At 27.8% G+C, this 18,519-nt stretch overlaps 1 protein-coding gene across 1 annotated transcript; it reads left to right on the top strand.

Moving 5' to 3' along the window:
• The first annotated feature begins 14,487 nt into the window (after positions 1–14,487).
• Positions 14,488–16,128, top strand: LOC114417269 (transcription factor MYB14-like). Its single transcript, XM_028382410.1, has 3 exons — positions 14,488–14,728; positions 14,873–15,002; positions 15,400–16,128. Exons 1-3 carry the CDS (start codon positions 14,596–14,598, stop codon positions 15,842–15,844), a joined length of 708 nt encoding a protein of 235 aa, XP_028238211.1. The 5' UTR covers positions 14,488–14,595; the 3' UTR covers positions 15,845–16,128.
• The last annotated feature ends 2,391 nt before the right edge of the window (positions 16,129–18,519 follow it).

Genomic DNA, 18,519 nt, shown 5'->3' with positions numbered 1-18,519 from the left:
ATATACTTGGAGCATTGTTATATCCTACGAAACAATACTGTGCGAATTTCATATTAAAAAAAAAGTCGTTACATATAATTGGTTAAATATATGATAAATTGAAGAATAAAAAAGAATGTTTGAAGGAAAATAATCATGCCAAAAATAATTGATATATAAATTTCGTGCAATTTGTAGTCTACCATTTATCTAATATATTTGTAATGTAACTATGACATATGTATGTATCACGCAGCTAGCTATATATATATATATATATATATATATGTAAACATTTGTTTGAAGGCTTCAATGGTCCATATTGACATCATTTCTATTTTATTCACAGACACAAGGTTTACAAAGTTAAGAGATGACATCTGTGTATGTAGAAGTGGTAGAGCAGAATTAATAAGCATCTTCGTGGTCAGGTTTTGGCATTTGTGTGAGTGATGCGTCCATCTGTCTGTTTTATTTGCGAGGGCTGCATTTTGGTGTGGTGGTGCACGTGCTAGCTGCAACATGGGTCTCTTGAACTTAATTCAACAATATAATTCTGCTGTTGATGGTTATTTCGGGAGTTGAAGGTTGTCTCGGGTGTGTGGTTGCTGTTATATATATATATATATATATATATATATATATATATATATATATATATATATATATATATATACGAGTCTTTATTTGGATTTTGCAGTTTACTTCGGGTTTTAGCTGCATAATTCATCTATTGTTTTGTTGTTCTGCTGTATCCGGCCGGACATAGGGATGCTCAAAAAAGTTAGTTTTTAAAAAATATCTATAATTATAATTATATATAACTAATTTTTATATAATTAGTTATGTAAAAATAGGTATAAAAATATAATCAATTTTATAATTATAAGTATTTTAAATAATTTATTTTTATTCATCTAATTAGTTATATAATTAATTTTAAATATAACTTATTATATAACTAGTTTATGACCACTCATACGGACATATGGGTTGGGAGATCATGTGGGAGGGTCAACTTTACATTTATATTGCTTTCGTACTCTCCGTTGGTGTTTGGAACACATTTTCTGTGCCAAGTCAATTTAATAAATTTATTTTGCCTTTCAATATATATATATATATATATATATATATATATATATATATATATATGGTAGTATATTATAAATATTGTAATTGGATATCAACAACCAATTATAATTCACAAAATCAACTGTTAGTAAAAAGTAGAAATAGGAAATTGGAATTTAGGATTGAATAGCGAGTATGAATATTAGGGTTTTTTTTAAGAGAAGAAAACAGAAGGAAAAAGACTTGATTCAATTAATTAAGACTTTTAATTAGTTTAATTTTTATTTAATTTCACTTGAAAACCCCTAAAATAATATTAATTATGTATTTTGATTTTTTTGTTTCGTTTATACTAGATTCGCTACATTATTTAGATCATATTTTCTTAGGTAAATAAATTTTTAGTTCCGTGCCAATTAAAAGTTCTAATTTCGATTCTTAGGTGAATTCTAAAAGGAATAAGCAAAAGATCAAGAATCATTAAGATGAGTGAGTATTGAACCATTATTCTCAATTTAAAGAAGAGCAATGATACTCATCCACTCCAAAATGGGATGGATTGGAGTGATGAAAGAGAAATGTAGAGAGACCACTCCAAAATGGGATGGATTGGAGTGATGAAAGAGAAATGTAGAGAGAGAAAAGAAAAAAAGTTGAGATAGAAAATGATATATATGATATGTGATGTGATGAGATGAAAAACATATAAATAAATAGAGAGAAAAATAGAGTGGATATGAAAGTGATAAAAAAAATGAAATGGATAAATATCGTTTTTCTTTAAAGAATTATAACATTAATTCCAAGTGCAGGAGCACGTTCAACTTCCAAATTAATATATAAATTGAAAATTATTACAAAGGTGATAAACAATTTGAATGCATTAAGGACAAGAAGCCAATAACATGAAAACAAATTCATTAAAACTTTTTCATAACTTAAAACATCAAATTTCAGAATGTTATCATCAAATCAAGTACATAATCGATCAATTTAAGTGATGGAACTAATTTAAAGTTTAATTTTCAGTTCAATTAATCTGATCGATCAGTTTAACTTAAATTTTAAGACACCAATTAAAATGAATTTATCACTAACAACTAACTTTTATAAGCAAAAAGTTTAGGAAGATTCAACATTAAGGAGACTCAATCCAAGTCCAAGTCCAACAAGATTCTAATTACATAATCTTAAAAGGAATAACAAAATTTCAACAAAGATTTGATACAATATACACAATATTTCTTATTTAGGATAAATTCTTGGAGCCCCTCCTTGATCCTATTTCATGTAACTTATTAAAAATAATAATAAAACATAAATATCTTAACGTTGAAATAGAAATTTAAATTATAATTTAATTATAAATTAACCTCCCACTTATTTTATTAGAAATGGAAAACCTTATGCCTTTCTTTAATGAAAGAGAAATAGTATATATGGAGAGGAAAGAAATAGGTAGGAAATTAATAAAAATGTAAGTGTGTTTGGTAAAGAAAAAATAAGATAGGAGAGAAATAAAAAGATGTTAGATCACTAATTATTTTTATTCTATTGTCATCTATGCTATTTTCATTCACTTATTTATTTTGTCTTATTTTTTTAACTAAATATTTTTATTTTCACTCTAATTCTTACCTATTTTCATTGACAACTTTTTATTTTCATTAATCTTATTTATTTTCTTCTTACCAAACATATAGAAGTAAAAAAATGATATGTACCTAATTTTAAGTTATGCTTTGTTTCGTTTGATAAGTCATTTTCATTTTAATTAATAGTCTCGAATTTGAGTTCCGAGTGTTTAGTTTTTTAATATTATTTAAAAAAGAATATTAAAGCCCCTTTGAATTTATAATAGAAAATATATTTATCGATTATAATTTTTTTTACTAAAATCATAATAAAGCATAATTTCTTTCAAATAATTTAGATTTTAACATAATTCAAGGAAAAGTTTTTATTTAAGCGTAAATTTCTCCATATTTTCATGAAAACGTTGATCTCCGCTTATTATATTTATTCATACTTTATATATTAATTAACATAAAATATTCCAAAAATAGTTAAGTTAAAATATAATGAGCAAGAAAAAAATTATATTAATATTATTATAATAATCAACAAAAGAATAATAGTGTCCTAATAATCTAGATCTTAATGTAGACTTACATAAATTGTTTATTCTCAAAAGTTAAGTGTAAATTCTCAAATAAAATTAAAAGTATTCCATATAAATGAAATTCTTCAATAATTTAATCAAGAAAAAATATACTAATAAACTAGAGATAAATAATGATTTGCCTAAAAAATGATTTCAAACATTAACTTTGCTTAAAGAAAATAATAACAAATATTAGTAGTCACTGCCTAAAAAATATTATATTGAGATCATGCAAGTTTATCTCTCTAGTTCTTTTTTGTTTTTTTTGGTGAATTCCACTCTAGTTAATATCAATAGTCACTGCTAAAAAATATTATTTATAAAAATATAGTAGAATTTAATTTGGTCAAGTCAATATATGAGCTCCACATTTTATAATTTGCTGTCCGGATCAACTCAACTAATTAAGATGAGTCACACGTTGAGATTAGATTCTTTATAACTCAAACAAAAGACAAAAAGACAAAAAGACATTAAAAGGGTCGTCTTATTTAACTAGCTACTCTTTTGTCTAAGTTAAATACTTAACTTATATCAATGCATCACGTGGCACTGATCGATAAAATGTTTTTTAGTGTTACATATCGTCAAATTTAACAAGTGCCCACATCATTACCATGACGTACTTTGCTAACGCTAGCTAGCACAAATCACGGTCGACCTTCACGACAATTCTTGATAAAATAATATAATATATATCGTGCGAACGTTATTTATTTATTTATTTTTATTTACTGAAATGTTATTTTGTTCTGTTCAAAGTAATTTTAATTTTGTGTAATCGAAATTTAATTTATTATTCTATCAATTATAGAAGATTTGCTAAAAAATATATATACATGCATTTTGGAAGATCCAAATTTATTGTTCTACGTGATGTTTTTCTATTTCGCATTATATTAACAAAGGTTAAATATTTACTTGTGTTTTAGTCACTAGAGTTGATTAGTTGATTTAGTAGCGGAGGATTTAGGCTCTTTCATAACAATTAAACTCAAATATCAAATAATTTAATTATAACAACTTTGAGCCCGCATTATTCAATTGATTGAACTAGATTGTTTTGATAAGATTTAAGTAATATATATGAATTCTTAAGATGTATTCTCATTACTACCATATTGCTACCATAGTATACCAAAAAAAAATATTTATTATTGGGTAATTAATGTTCCCTTAAATAAAATTATTCACACCAAAGGATTATGAGAGTATAACAAAAATTATATCATAAAAAAATAATAACAAACACAAGAATGGTTCGACACCTCTTGCCTACGAAACCGTCTCAAAAAGTATTTTACTATTATAAAAATGATTACAAGATTATAAATCACCCCAAATAGTGTATCACTCTACAAACCTGAATACTTCATTCAATGGTTACAAGAAATGATAATACTCTCACACAAACACACTTTTCTTTCAACGAAGTGATTTTATTTCACAATCTCTCTTTTCACACACTCTCTTTATGTGTTGTTTCTCCACTAAATCTCTTTTCTATTTATAATGAAGATAGTCACTAACTATAATAAATAAATTATCTTGAAAGTAGAAACAAAAAAACAACTTTTAATGCATCCATTCAACTAAAGTTCATCTAGTAAAATGTAATTTTTCACTTTGCATTTAAGTCGTCTAAACCTTAATGATAAAAAATATAATTCTCAATATGCATGCATCTTATCTTTTGATTTCAAACTCTACAATTATATTCTGTTTTAAATCCTTAAAAATCAAATTTTAATTCCATGATTGAAACCTATATTATAAAGATAAGAATGTATAACCTTTGAGCACATGAATCATTTGACATGGAACTCATCTAGTTTAATATAGTTTTGAGTTTGAGTTTTGAATATGTTACTTACGCATTTTTTTATTAACAAATTTTTATTTCTAATTTGTTAGTTTTTATTAATAGAAAAAATTCAAACTCATGACATTTTCCTCTTTCTTCTCCTTTGTTTTTTATTTTATAGCAAAAAGAGGGGCAAGATTGATGCACCATGGTGGAATAAATCCCGACTAGGTTGACACTTACACCACCACAAGCCAAAGACAACCACCCTTCATATCCATTAAAAAAAATATTACAAGTGGCTAGGGGCAAAAACCAAACCCAAGGGAGAGATAAACAACAACCAAGCTACCAAAACTTGTAGTTAGGCAAAAATTGTCTATCATATACAAAGAGTTAGCAATGAAGTGGGGGATGAAATTCCACCAACAAAAAGAGAGAGTAGATGTCTCGGGAGCCGCTAGTCTATTTGCACAAATATTTCCCTCATGGAATATGTGATAAGCAAAAAAAATCATATTTTCAGTAAGATGAATACAATTCATCTATCTATTTATTGTGCTCCAGGGAACCATATCAATGATCTTGAAAGCTAAGATGACTAAAGAGGAATATGTTTCAACCCAAAGCTAATTCCTCCAACCTTTCTCATGAGCAACTTCTATGATTGTTATAACTCCAGCGAAAAAGGCATTCTTAGCCTTGCATCCAACATGCAAATTAAGCAAAGCAACCAAGAAAATTTGACCTGTGATTTTGGAAAATGCCCCACTACCCTTTTGTCGTTCCGTTAGTACACCCAACCAAGCAGCGAAGGGTTCCACTTGACCGGACAAATTAATAAAAGGAGCCTTGTGTGGATGGCGGCATAGCATTGGGTGTGAAATCCCCTACTAGCTTCACATTAATTTGCAGCTATATATGTTAGAAAATTAAGATTTGATGTTATGGTATCAGCCAATTCTAGAACTTTTTTTATTTCTAAGTAAGGTCGTCGCCCCTTCTCCTATGTTACTCAAGTATTTTTTTATATAAGCTAAATTTTATATTTAAAACTCACTTAAAATGGATTTTTTTTATAAAAAAATTCATAATGATGAAGTGATTAACTTATAAAGTTAAATTAAAAATAAATAAATGTTATGTTAAATATTACCAATACTTGTAGGCTTTTTTGAAATTATTTAACATTTCGATCACATTTTTAAACATCGATCGAGAATCTACGCTCAGTATTCTTCTTGTAGTTTACTACGAATCTTTAGCGACCCTATTCTTCATCTTCTTATGTATTGTGGATCTAGCATTCTCATTCTTCTTCTGCTTGTGTTAAAAAACAATCAATAGCCCGTCTGGTTAACTCACAGAGTCATAGATTTCACTAATAACCAGTTGAGTCACACGAATTTCACAGTTTAATTGCATGAATGATCCAACAACATACTCATCAAACCATTAAAGCGATCGGTTTCTAGTTGAACCAACCAGTTTGAATCAAGTTTTAAAACATTGATTACAAGTAAAAATGAATTGTATTAACATAAAGATTTAGATTGACCAAATTTCAATTATTCAGAAGAAAATATATTTTTAGTCTCTATAATTTATAAAAAAAATATTTTAATCATTTTATTTCATCATCAAACATTTTGATCCTTGAAACTTTAAATTAAGTGTTGTTAGTTCTTATGATAGGCACTATTAACAATATTTTTTTTACAGACTACTAAGATAAAAAAAATATACTTTTTAAGTTATACGTTGGGCTTGGGTATGATCTAATATAACCTAAAAGTACACTTTATAGTAAAGTTATTTAATTAGGACCAAAAAGTCATCTAAATAAGCTAATAAATCTAAACACATATTGGTTAATGAACTTAGGCCTTTAAATTACGAGTATTGAAATTTAAATCAAACTACCCAAAAAATCAGTTGGTTTGTGTGGTAATTCTATAGTTCTACTAGTATCAAAGCGAAGTTGTTTGTGTTATTTCATGCTATCGAGAAAGCCTGAAATGAAGGTTTTAGTGTACTCATTTGTGATACGGACTCTAAGATGGCCTTGGAGTTAATTGATAGCAGCATGGATATCTTTCACCCATGCTTTCCTCTGATTAGTGCAATCAAGAAACTTTTGCATTTGGATTGAACGATCACCTTGAAATATACTTTGCGTGAAGCAAACTCTTGTGCGGATTGACTTGCGAAAATGGAGCTTCTCATGATGATTTTCTCCTCCATTGGACGCACTGTCCACCTCAAAAAACTTTGTTCATGTTAGTTGATATTATGGGAGCGCTTCATTTGAGGCTTTAGTTTATTTTCGATTCTTTGTCTTGTAATTTCCTACACATAAAAAAAATTTACCCAAAATCAGCTTAAAAACAACTTGATAAAACCATTTAACTTATCCCAAACATTCAAAAACCAATTAAGTCTTCAATAAAAAAAAATTGTAACATTGTGTTTTCATAATTGGTTGTTCAAGTGATTTAATTAAATTATAAGAGAAATTAAATTTAGTTTAAGTACTTGAATGAATTAATTAATAAATTTGGTAATTTGATTGTATGTGTGTATGTGGTTAGTGAGTTTTAGTGTTATGGCTTAAAAGAATGATTTTAATTTATGATTGGAGAGATGAGTGTGTATAGTAAGATTTAGGTGTGAAAATGAGAAATTTTAAGAGTTATAAAACCTCTTTTGTGCCGAAATTCTCTCTCTCAACACACTTCTCTTCACAATTGTCTCTTCTCCAAGAAAATAGTGTTAGAGAATCTTGAACTTTGGTGTTGTGCAAAAATAGAGATATTTTCTCCTCCCTTTAATTAGTGGTTATTGACTGATCCTAGGTGAGATAATCTCTTTTTCATCCTCTATTTGAGTTCATTTTCATTTTCCCTAGAGTAACCATAAACCTTCATGGAAAAGCTTATTTTAACGGGTTTTGATTCTATTTTTTGTTGGTTTTGGGGTTGAGTTGATGTTGGTTTAGTGTGATTTTTGTGGGATTGAAGGAAAGATCCTTACTTGGGCTTAAAGCTCACTCATTTTTCTTATCTTCTTCAAAGACTCATCACCTTGGGTTTGATAGGTAAGGGAAACTTTATCATTTTCTATGCTTAAGTTGCTGTGAATTGGTTTCAAGGTTGCTAGAAAATGAATCATGTTGTTAAAAATGGAAGTTTGATCATTTGAGGTTTTGAGTTTTAAAATTTAGGTTGTTGTTTATTTGATGAATATTGATTAAAAGTTTCTATTTGTGAAGTGTTTTGATGTTGTTTATGTATTTGGAAATGATTGGAAAGAGTATGAGTTTGATTTGGGATGATTTGGAAGTCATGACAGACAATTCTACAGAAATTTTAAAATTCTGCAAAATTCACGTCCAATGACTATTTTCGCGTCCAGTGACCATTTTCGTGTCCAGCGTTCAGTGGTTATTTTGCGTCCAGTGTCCAATGATCATTTTCACGTCCAACATCCAGTGTCGCGTCCAATGACCATTTTTGAGTCCAGTGATCAATTGTGAGTCCAATGATCAGTTTTGAGTTCAGTGACCAGTTTTGAGTCCTGTGATCATTTTGAGTCTGGTCATCAATTTTGAGTCCAGTGACCAGTTTGAGTCTAATAATCAATTTTGAGTCCAGTGATCAATTTTAAGTTCAGTAGCCATTTTGAGTCTAATGATCAGTCTTGAGTCTAATGACCATTATAAGTCTAGTGACCATTTTGAGTCCAATGATTAATTTTGAGTCTAGTAATCAATTTTGAATCTAGTGATTAGTTTTGAGTTCAATGATCAATTTTGATGTAGATGTGATTAATGCTTGTTTTCCTTGCATAAATTAACTATTTTGAAATCTTAATGAATTTATGATGATATGAAATGTGTTTGAGATTATGTTATTTTATTGTTAGAGTTGATTTTAAAAGGTGTCACCCTCTATCCCACACATATATATTATTAATAAAAAGGAATAAGAATGCGGAATTAATTAAAAATTTTAAAACATATTTAAATAAAAGCATTTCAAAAGGGTAAAAGGTTCACATTCGTTTAGTGAAATCATAATATAACTTGTTCAAGTAATGATATGTTAACTCGTTGGTAAGTATACCAATTTGTCTCAAGTAGTAAAGTACTTGGAAGTTCGAGTGTCGAATCCACAAGGACTTTGTTTGTACTTATTAGATTGATATAAACCCAATTTACAAGCAAGAGATAAGAAATTTAAAGGTAAAATTTAAAGAAAGTAAGAGATAAGAAGGATAAGAAATTTAAAATAGAAGATTAGAAGATAAGATAAAAATTCAAAGAGATAAGAGATTAAAGTAAACGATAAGAAATGTAGAAGATAAAAATATTAATGCTTAAAGATAAATTCATAATTTAAAATATGTTGGGGCCTAACATACCTAACTACTCTTGATGCAATATTGATGATTTTTCTCTATCTAATACTTTCCCAATTTCCACCCACATCTGATAAGATACTCAACCCTGATTCCTCACAATGAAGAGCCTAATTTATGTATTCTCTCTCAAATCCCTTTACAAAAATAGAATAGTAAATTGCATGAAGTATGAAGATGTATGCAGAGACAAAATAAAATCGTTTTATCCCTAACAATGAATTGTTTAGATGTCATTTCTCTCTGTTCTTTAGAAATCACCATTTCCCAATGTATAACCTCTAAAATTAATGCATGGATGATCAGGCCATACAGTAACAATAAAGCACAAGAAAGAAACAATAAAAATTGACATTGCATTAACTAGATAATAAGGAAAGATTACATTATAAGGAAATGTCCAACAATGGGGGTTTAACCTCTCATTGTCATAAGAAACTTTACACTTTAGGAACTGATGTGGATAGAAGAAGAGGGATGGATAGAGGAGGAGAAGGGGATAATGTACATAGAAAGAGGGTTTCCCCTATTAGAGATACTCAGGCGTAGGATGTATTCATTAAAGAGCTCTAAGTCTCCGCGTGTGTCAGTGTCCCAGTGGATGTGTCTCCTTTGCTTCTTACTCCTTTTATAAGTCTAAGATAACTTAATTTCCATGCGACCTCGCGCTTAACGCGGATTTTCACACTAAACACGCCTTTGGACATCTTTATGAACCTTTTTTGAGCTAAGCGTGAGTTAAACACTAAGCGAGAAGACACGTTGAACGTGTCTTATGCGTTAAGCGAGCTGTCCCTCATACATTGACAAATTATTAGGAAAAAAATATGTATTAATGATAAGGATAATTTAAAAATATATATATATATATATATATATATATATATAAATTTAAGAAAAATTTATTATTATCAATTAAATTAATCACTTTTCTTAATCTAAATGAAATACTTAATTGAGTCTTATATAAATGAAATATTTTTTTAATTAAGGAGTTAAAGCTATAAATAAAAAATATTAGTGATTAAATGTGAAAATTAAAAAAATAAAGAAAAACATATTTAATTCTTGAAAATATATTCATTTCAATGTTGTTTGATGTGACATATATTTAAATAAACGCAGCGGTATATTTTTCTTAGCGTGAGACACGTAAGAATCTGTTAATAATATTCATAATTTATTAAAGAAAATGCCTTCTTTTGCGGTTTGAAACTAAAGTAAGAGCTGGCTCATTTTTATCGTGTTTTGCATATAAAGTGCTGACATCATTAGTTGTGACGTAGTGTGCTAACGTAGCCGAGGATCATTCGTAGTAAATTCTTGATGAAATCAATCTAAATCATGCGATTAATTAAATCAATAGGATAATATAATATTACTTTTTTCTAATGGCGGCCATAAAGTAAAATTTAAGATTTCATACGATCTATTCAAATCTCTACTGTTAAAATACTTTTTTTTTTATAGTTTTTATTTTTTTCATTATATATTTTTCACTTATATATATTCCACAAATATTAGGTTCAATTTTTAAATAAATAATTATTTTTAATTTTTAAATAATTTATAAAATTAAATAATTATTTATTTTATGTCAATTCGCTCAGATATGTACCTTTTTTGGTACAAAAATCAGATATGTACCCAAACAAATACAAATAAATTTGTTAATACTTTAATTTGTTTATTTTATAATTATTTCTGATTGGAATTGTTTTTACTTTTGAAGAAAGTGTTTTATATATGATCAATATAATTTGATTTATTATTTTTATAAATTGTTATTGTCTTTTTAAATTTGATATTCCATTTTTTGGTTTGAGAAATTAACGATTATTCTTTCCCCACCGCATGTGGTGTATTTCATACTTTATAGACTCCAACGCATTGGAAGACCCTCAAAATTAGAGTGGTACGTTAAAATGAGTCAAATTAATTTATTTTGATTGACTCACTTTCAATTGGTCAAAAAGTTATTAGTAAATCCTGTTTTACTTGGTCTCTTACGAGAAATAGCCAACCCAATACAATCTATCCTGAACTAACGCCAACGGATTATACAAGTTGATTCACTTAAAATTTTAAAAAAATATTGAAAAAACGTTTATGAATAAAAATGGAAATACAAAAAATAAAAAACACACAATTATGGTAATATATTAATCATAATAATATAACTACAAGTTTTGGAATTCTAAACTTAAACTCAATTCACATTGTAAACAAGTATAGGATTAAGAAAGAAAAAAAAAACTCCAACCAGAAAATCAACTCAATTTGAGAGGGCTTCAAACCTGAATGGGTTGTGTGCTAAACCAGTCGAACTAAATAAATAACATATTAAATTAATAAATTTTATTAAATCTATTTTTTATTACAATTAAATCCATTTTTTTATTAACCCCATCCAGTTCAGACCTATGATGAGCTAAACTTTCTTACGGGTTGTGCGGCTCAACTCAAAATTAGTGAATTGAGACATTGAAATTATTAATACTGATGAAAAAAAGAAGTCAATATAGTAATAAATAGAAAAGAGAAATTTAAAATATTAAAGAACACAATCCTACACATTGATTTCTTTCACTTGTTATATTATGAGTGCGGTTTAATAAAATTGTTAATTAAATATTTATTCCAATTATTTTATAAAATAAGGGCTTTTTTTAGGCTTACTCACAAACTTATTTATAAATTTATTAAAATAAAAACATGACACTAAGTTTCTTCACAAAATTTATTGAAATAAATTTTAAAAAATTATAAATTACTACTTTGAAAGGTTTAAATAAACTCTTTCAAACATTTTAAGAAAATGATATCTTATTTGAGAGAGAACAATAAACATTTCTTCATGTTTGCAACAATGAGAAGAAAAGACTTTTATGCAAATACTATTTTAAGACATTTAGATTTTAAAATAACAGCATTATATAAAAATATTTTTTAAACATTGAATAATATGTTTTTATTTATTAACAACTATATATTTATATAGAACTATCTTATGCAAAGCCAAAAAAGGTCACTAGGCAAGTCATTTCTTGAATATATGTTTAAGAGGTTCAATTCTATCCGTCCTCCCTATTCGTTTGGGCATGCAATGATTCTGGATTTTGGCTTTCATCACCTTTTTTTTCATTATTTTTTTTATCACATCAGTTATTATATATATATATATATATATATATATATATATCACTTTCTCTCTTTATCTTTCTTATTTTTTATATGGATGTATCAAAAGAATATTTTTGTTTACTTATTATTTATTATTAGTATAATTTTTTTATATAGTAATATATATCTCTGTTAATATCTTAATTTTTATTAACTAAAATAAAAGTAACAGTTAATATGTGATAAAATATTAGTCTGTAGACAATTTAGTTATGCAAGTTTTTTACACAGCCAATATATATCAATCTGTATTATTCACGAATTGAAATAGTAAAGGATCCAATCAAAATACTAAGAGAAATAGGTTAATTAACAGTGAAATCCAGAGAAATATTTCTTCATTTGTTTTTTATATAAAAAAACATATAAACGCTGAGATATTATATTCTAGTTTAAAGTTACATTAATCTCAATTATTTTAATACTCCCAGCACTTTCCATGAATCATGACATTCGCAAATAGGTCCCATAGTGCATAAAAGATGCAAATACCAAATAGGCCCCATACACTATGATTTCACTTTATATTTGCGCCAAGCAAGCGCGCCATGTCCTACATATGTATTTATTATATAAAAGTATTGGTTTTACATCCCTTCTTGGAAAGGTTAGAAACATATTTGACGGAATATCAAATTAAATATTGTACAAAGTAGACTAATGGCATTCATTTTTTTCTGGTTTGTTCTTTATTTTTTACTCTTGTTTATTCCTGTTGTTTATTGTTTCTTTACTGTTTTTTATTACTATAGTATAACTTTCTATTCGTGTTAATTTATGTGCAAGTAAATTTATGCATTATACGTTAATTTTGTTTACAAAAGAATTTTATTTGATTAGGGTCCCTTTTAAATTTGTAAGCTTGACATTTTTTGTAATGAATGCAACTCTTTTAAACATTTATAACACGTATTAATTTGAGTAAAGAAAACTTAAATTCTTTTTGTTAATTTTTTTTAATTTACACTATTTTAACATGAGATATTACTTTAGAATAATTAAACATATTATACCCCTAAATCCAAAGGATTAGCATGTAAGACCTCATTATATTCACATGAATGAAAATAATTTATTTAATGAGTAAAAAAAACTTCTAAAGTTCAAAGAACACCAAGAGACACCATCCTAAATTGATAAATGAAGACTCAAACCTGTCATTTGTCAAAAATACAAGATCATATTTTTCTCTACTCAATCAATCCCATTTGAATACTTAGTTGTGTTAAAAGTAATTAATGTCTTCCTTTGTTGCGAGTAGGATTACTCTAAAGAATTATGTAAGTTAGAGCCCTTTCTCAAAAAATTTAAACAGGAAAACAAAGAGAATTTTCTTGGTTATGACTAGTAGTTAAAATATCAAGAATATATATTAAATTCCATTTTTTTCTTAATGTATATAAAATAATTTTATTTTTCTTTTGCAAAAAGATTTGAACGTTCAGAGAGATGGGAGAGTAATAAGGAAAAATCCCTCATTTCCCTTCGGTTCTCATTATTATTATTATGTTAGTTAAGACATCATTAGTATCTTATGCTAAAAATCGATCATCCTACATTTAAAATTGCTGATTAAATTAAAATAATTTCATACCAATTGATGAACGATGGATCATTCCATTCTCCTTATAAAAAATCTTTCAAAAGATGTTGGACATCTTTTTCCTTCTTTGGTACAAAGATACCATAAAATATTGCTCCAACGCAAATGAAGTTGTGGACACTTGGCCATTGTCCTCTTTCTCATGTGAAAGGATACATAACTGTATTTACAAGCAGTCTTATAAGAAAATACCAGTGGGTCCATCTTTCTATTATATAAGTGTGGAGTCATGATTGGAGATGTCGGAACACATGATACGCGTTTCAGGTCCTTGTATTAGAACCAAGGAAGCCTATATTTTCTTTTGCTTTGAGCTGATTTGTCAAGTTAACTTCTGTGTCAGAGAAAGATATTCTTTCAACACCAACCATGGTAAGGGCTCCTTATTTTGATAAGAATGGAATCAAGAAAGGTGCATGGAGTGTGGAAGAGGATAAGAGGCTTATAGCTTATGTTGAGAGGTATGGCCATCCCAATTGGCGTCAACTACCAAAGTTTGCAGGTATGTATTAAAATAATGAAATTTGTAACTATAGTTATTGGTTTCAAATTTCAATCAACCATGGGATCAGAAAATTGTCAATTTGGATTTAATAATGGTTCATGATATTTAATTTTGTTTTGATTACTGTTCTCTCTGTAACAGGGTTGCAAAGATGTGGAAAGAGTTGCAGGCTTCGTTGGATGAATTACCTTAGGCCAAATCTAAAACGAGGGAACTATACCCAGAAGGAAGAGCAAATAATCACGGATTTGCATAAAAAGCATGGAAATAAGTATGTGTTTTGTTACTTCTCCTTAATCTTCAAAATCAAGGTTTTAAACTGCAGTCACAGTCACAGTCACAGTTAGTGTTCATTACAATTCTTTACATTGTGGGAAATTGTAGATAAATGTGATTGATATGGCCAATTGTGATCACAGTGAGCCCACAAGTCTTTATGTTGTGGCCGAAATTACAGCACTGAGCCATTTTTTAAATCTATGTTCAAAATCTTAGGATAAGGGATATTAATTAAACGATCATTGAATTTGGTCATGTAGTTTTGTTGGATTGATCAATAGTTTCTAGGACAAATAAGGGGGACAACAATTCAGCATATGCAATTGAGTGACAATTTTTCATCAAGGGTAATTTATTGATTTATCAATTGGTATGAAATCTTGCCACAGATGGTCTCTGATCGCTGAAAATCTCCCCGGAAGAACGGACAACGAGATAAAGAACTATTGGCACAGCCACCTAAAGAAGTTCCTAAAGGACAATGAGAACACCCCTTTTGATGATGATGAGTTAGAGTCCAGTGAATGCAAAGAGTTTGAAAGACCAATAAACGAGGCTCTTAGTGGTGATTCCCACCACATTCTGGAGAGTTCAGTGTCCATTTCCTCAGAAACTTCCTACACTGAAGACAATTCCCCCTCATTCTCCTCTAGTCATACAACAGAATCATCAACCCTTAACTTTTCCAGGGAAGAACATAGTGTTGCTTCATGGGAAACATTGGATGCATTTAGTAGCAATTTCTGGACTGAACCGTTTATTTCAGAAAATGCTATTAGTCAAGACTACTTTCCCATTTCCTCCTATGGAACAGAACCATTTTTCCTGTGGTAGTTGTGAACAGTTGTTCTACCAAGTGGCTCTAGAATTTCCCTAAAGTTATACAGCAAATAGTGTTGCACTATTGCTAGTAAGTTATTGAAATCTGAGGAATTCTGGGGAACGTAGTCCCCTGTTATTTCTTAATTTCCCAATGAAGGGGGAAAAAGAGAAAAGGTTTGTGTCAGCAACTTTGTTTTGCAGAACAAGCACTCAAGTTAAGGAGAGAATCAGAATATGATGTATTTTAGACATGATACAGTGTAAAATTACTGAATCAATTGCATATAATTTCGACATACTGTGATTTTTACAGTATTAACTAACTAAAAATAACTTCAAATATAGTTTTTAAAATGATTTAAGATAAAATTAACAATTGTACTATATATTGTAATTTGTATTTAAATGATATCATAAAATAGTTTACACTGTTAATATATTTTAATTAATTTTTATATAAATAGTGAACATAAAATAATCACAACACTTTAAAAAAAGAAATCAGAACAATTTACATGAGTAACAGTTCTTCAGGAAAAATTGGCACAATTTTAATAAGGAGAAAAACTGCTATGCCTGATATCAAAAGAAAGTGAGTAATGATTGATGAATGATGAATACTTCTCTACCTAAGCACTAAACACTTCATTCATATCTACAATTCTTTCTCTTTATTATGCCAGCAAACTTTTCCCACATCCTTACAAATATCAACGATTTATTTTGGATTTGTATTTGACATTGAACAATTACACCAGAACAAAACAAAACTTATGTTCAATGCTTGTCAGTTTTCATAGGCCAAAGTTTTTGGGTCACCAACAATACGAGAACCCACGGTGGAACACAAAAACAATTCATATTTCAGTGTCCCCACCCTCCACCAAACCAGATCTCCTAGCTAGAAAGATCCAAATTCTAGCCCGAGTCCATATTGATTGAGAAATTGTCAGTAAAGCAAAATATCAAATTCGAATAGTATTGTTTTTCTATAATCAGAATTTCAATATCATATTAATTACTCTTTTATACTTATTTGTCTCATAATTTTTAACTAATTTAAACATGTACTTTTCTGGACTACAAAATAAATGGGTAAAATAAGAAACTTACGATTATTTTATTAGAATCAAGAAAAATTATTACATCTTTTAGTTTCTATGTAACAATTTTAAAAGGTACATTAAAGGAAGAGATAGAAGTAATCAAGAGTTTAATAATCATGCCATTACAAATAATGATTGGTATGTAACTTACCATACATATTGGTATGTAATCGAATGAAAATGTAAATAATTAATTATATGTGTAAATTTCATCATTTTTACTTTGTATCTTATTCTTTAAAAGCACGATATTGTCATTTATTTTTTAACATGAAAATATGCAAATTCTTCATAATTTACTCGAGTTCTTAGACTGCTATTATTTTAAACAAGTTTTGTATAATATTACATATGCAAGTGAAGGTCAGTTTCACGAGAGATTTGATGGTTTGAAGTATAAATTTTAACTTTCTGGTCCTCGATTCGAAACTAACACAGAGAGACCGATAGAGAGAGTTTCTGCCTAACACCAACATATGCAAGTGAAACATTTTAATTTTTCACCTTTTAAATAGACTGTAAATTATCAATTTTATATATATATATATATATATATATATATATATATATATATAAGGATTAATCAAATTAGTTTATATCATTTATTTAAAATTTTAAATTCAGGTATCAATGCTTTTATATGTAAAGAGAAAAATAATAAAAATTATAATCCAAAAATTCAATATCCTGCAAGTTGGAACCCACGTGTCATTATTTTTTTGTTAAAAGACAAATAATATGGATTCATTGACATTATTTTCTTTTTTTTTACAGAAACTCATTGACATTATTATTTATTGGACAGTGCTTTTTGTCCATATAGACAAAAATATATATCACCTCACTTTAACGGTGTAAAAGAAATGAAATAAGTTAGAATCACATTGTCAATACTGTGCATACGTAAAATGATGTGTGCAAATAAATGGTAGCATGGAATGGACATCTCTTGTTGAATCTTTTATTTTGTCGGTGTTAAAATTTTGTGTTTATTTTTTATAAATATTCACAAATATTAGTAAGGATGTACTTAAACGTAATTTTTATATATGTTATTCCTTCGGTGCAAGTGATTTCAATTAAATATGTTTATTTTTTAAGACTGAGCTGAATTGGATTTGCATTTTTTTCTTTCTTAGAACCATAGTTACATAATACTATCATTTCCTTAAAAATTATTAAATTTTTATTAAACTTTTCAATCACTTCTAAAACTTTCAAGTTATTTTATATATGTAAAATCCATGATAAACTACTAAATATGTGGGGGGGGGAAAAAATAATTCAAGTCATATATTTTTATATATAGTTAGCATATTTTTGTTTGAGCGCCTAAGAAATATCCTACTCTTTTTAAGTTTAGCATAATAATTTTGGAATATACTATTTGGACTAATATTTTTTTTAAAATTAAAAAATGGTTATTTAAAGAAATTCAGCTGTTAAAAATTATTATTTAATATTTTTGTAGAACCAGGAGGATGGAGACAACATTTGAATTAAAAAATAAAAAAAAAGGTGAAAATAAAAATTAAATAAAGTTGCTCATAGGCCTAGAGACATACATACAATATATTGTTA

This window comes from Glycine soja, chromosome 6 (assembly GCF_004193775.1).
Source record: "Glycine soja cultivar W05 chromosome 6, ASM419377v2, whole genome shotgun sequence".
Taxonomy (NCBI): Eukaryota; Viridiplantae; Streptophyta; class Magnoliopsida; order Fabales; family Fabaceae; genus Glycine; species Glycine soja.
This window is presented reverse-complemented; position numbering and strand designations above follow the sequence as displayed.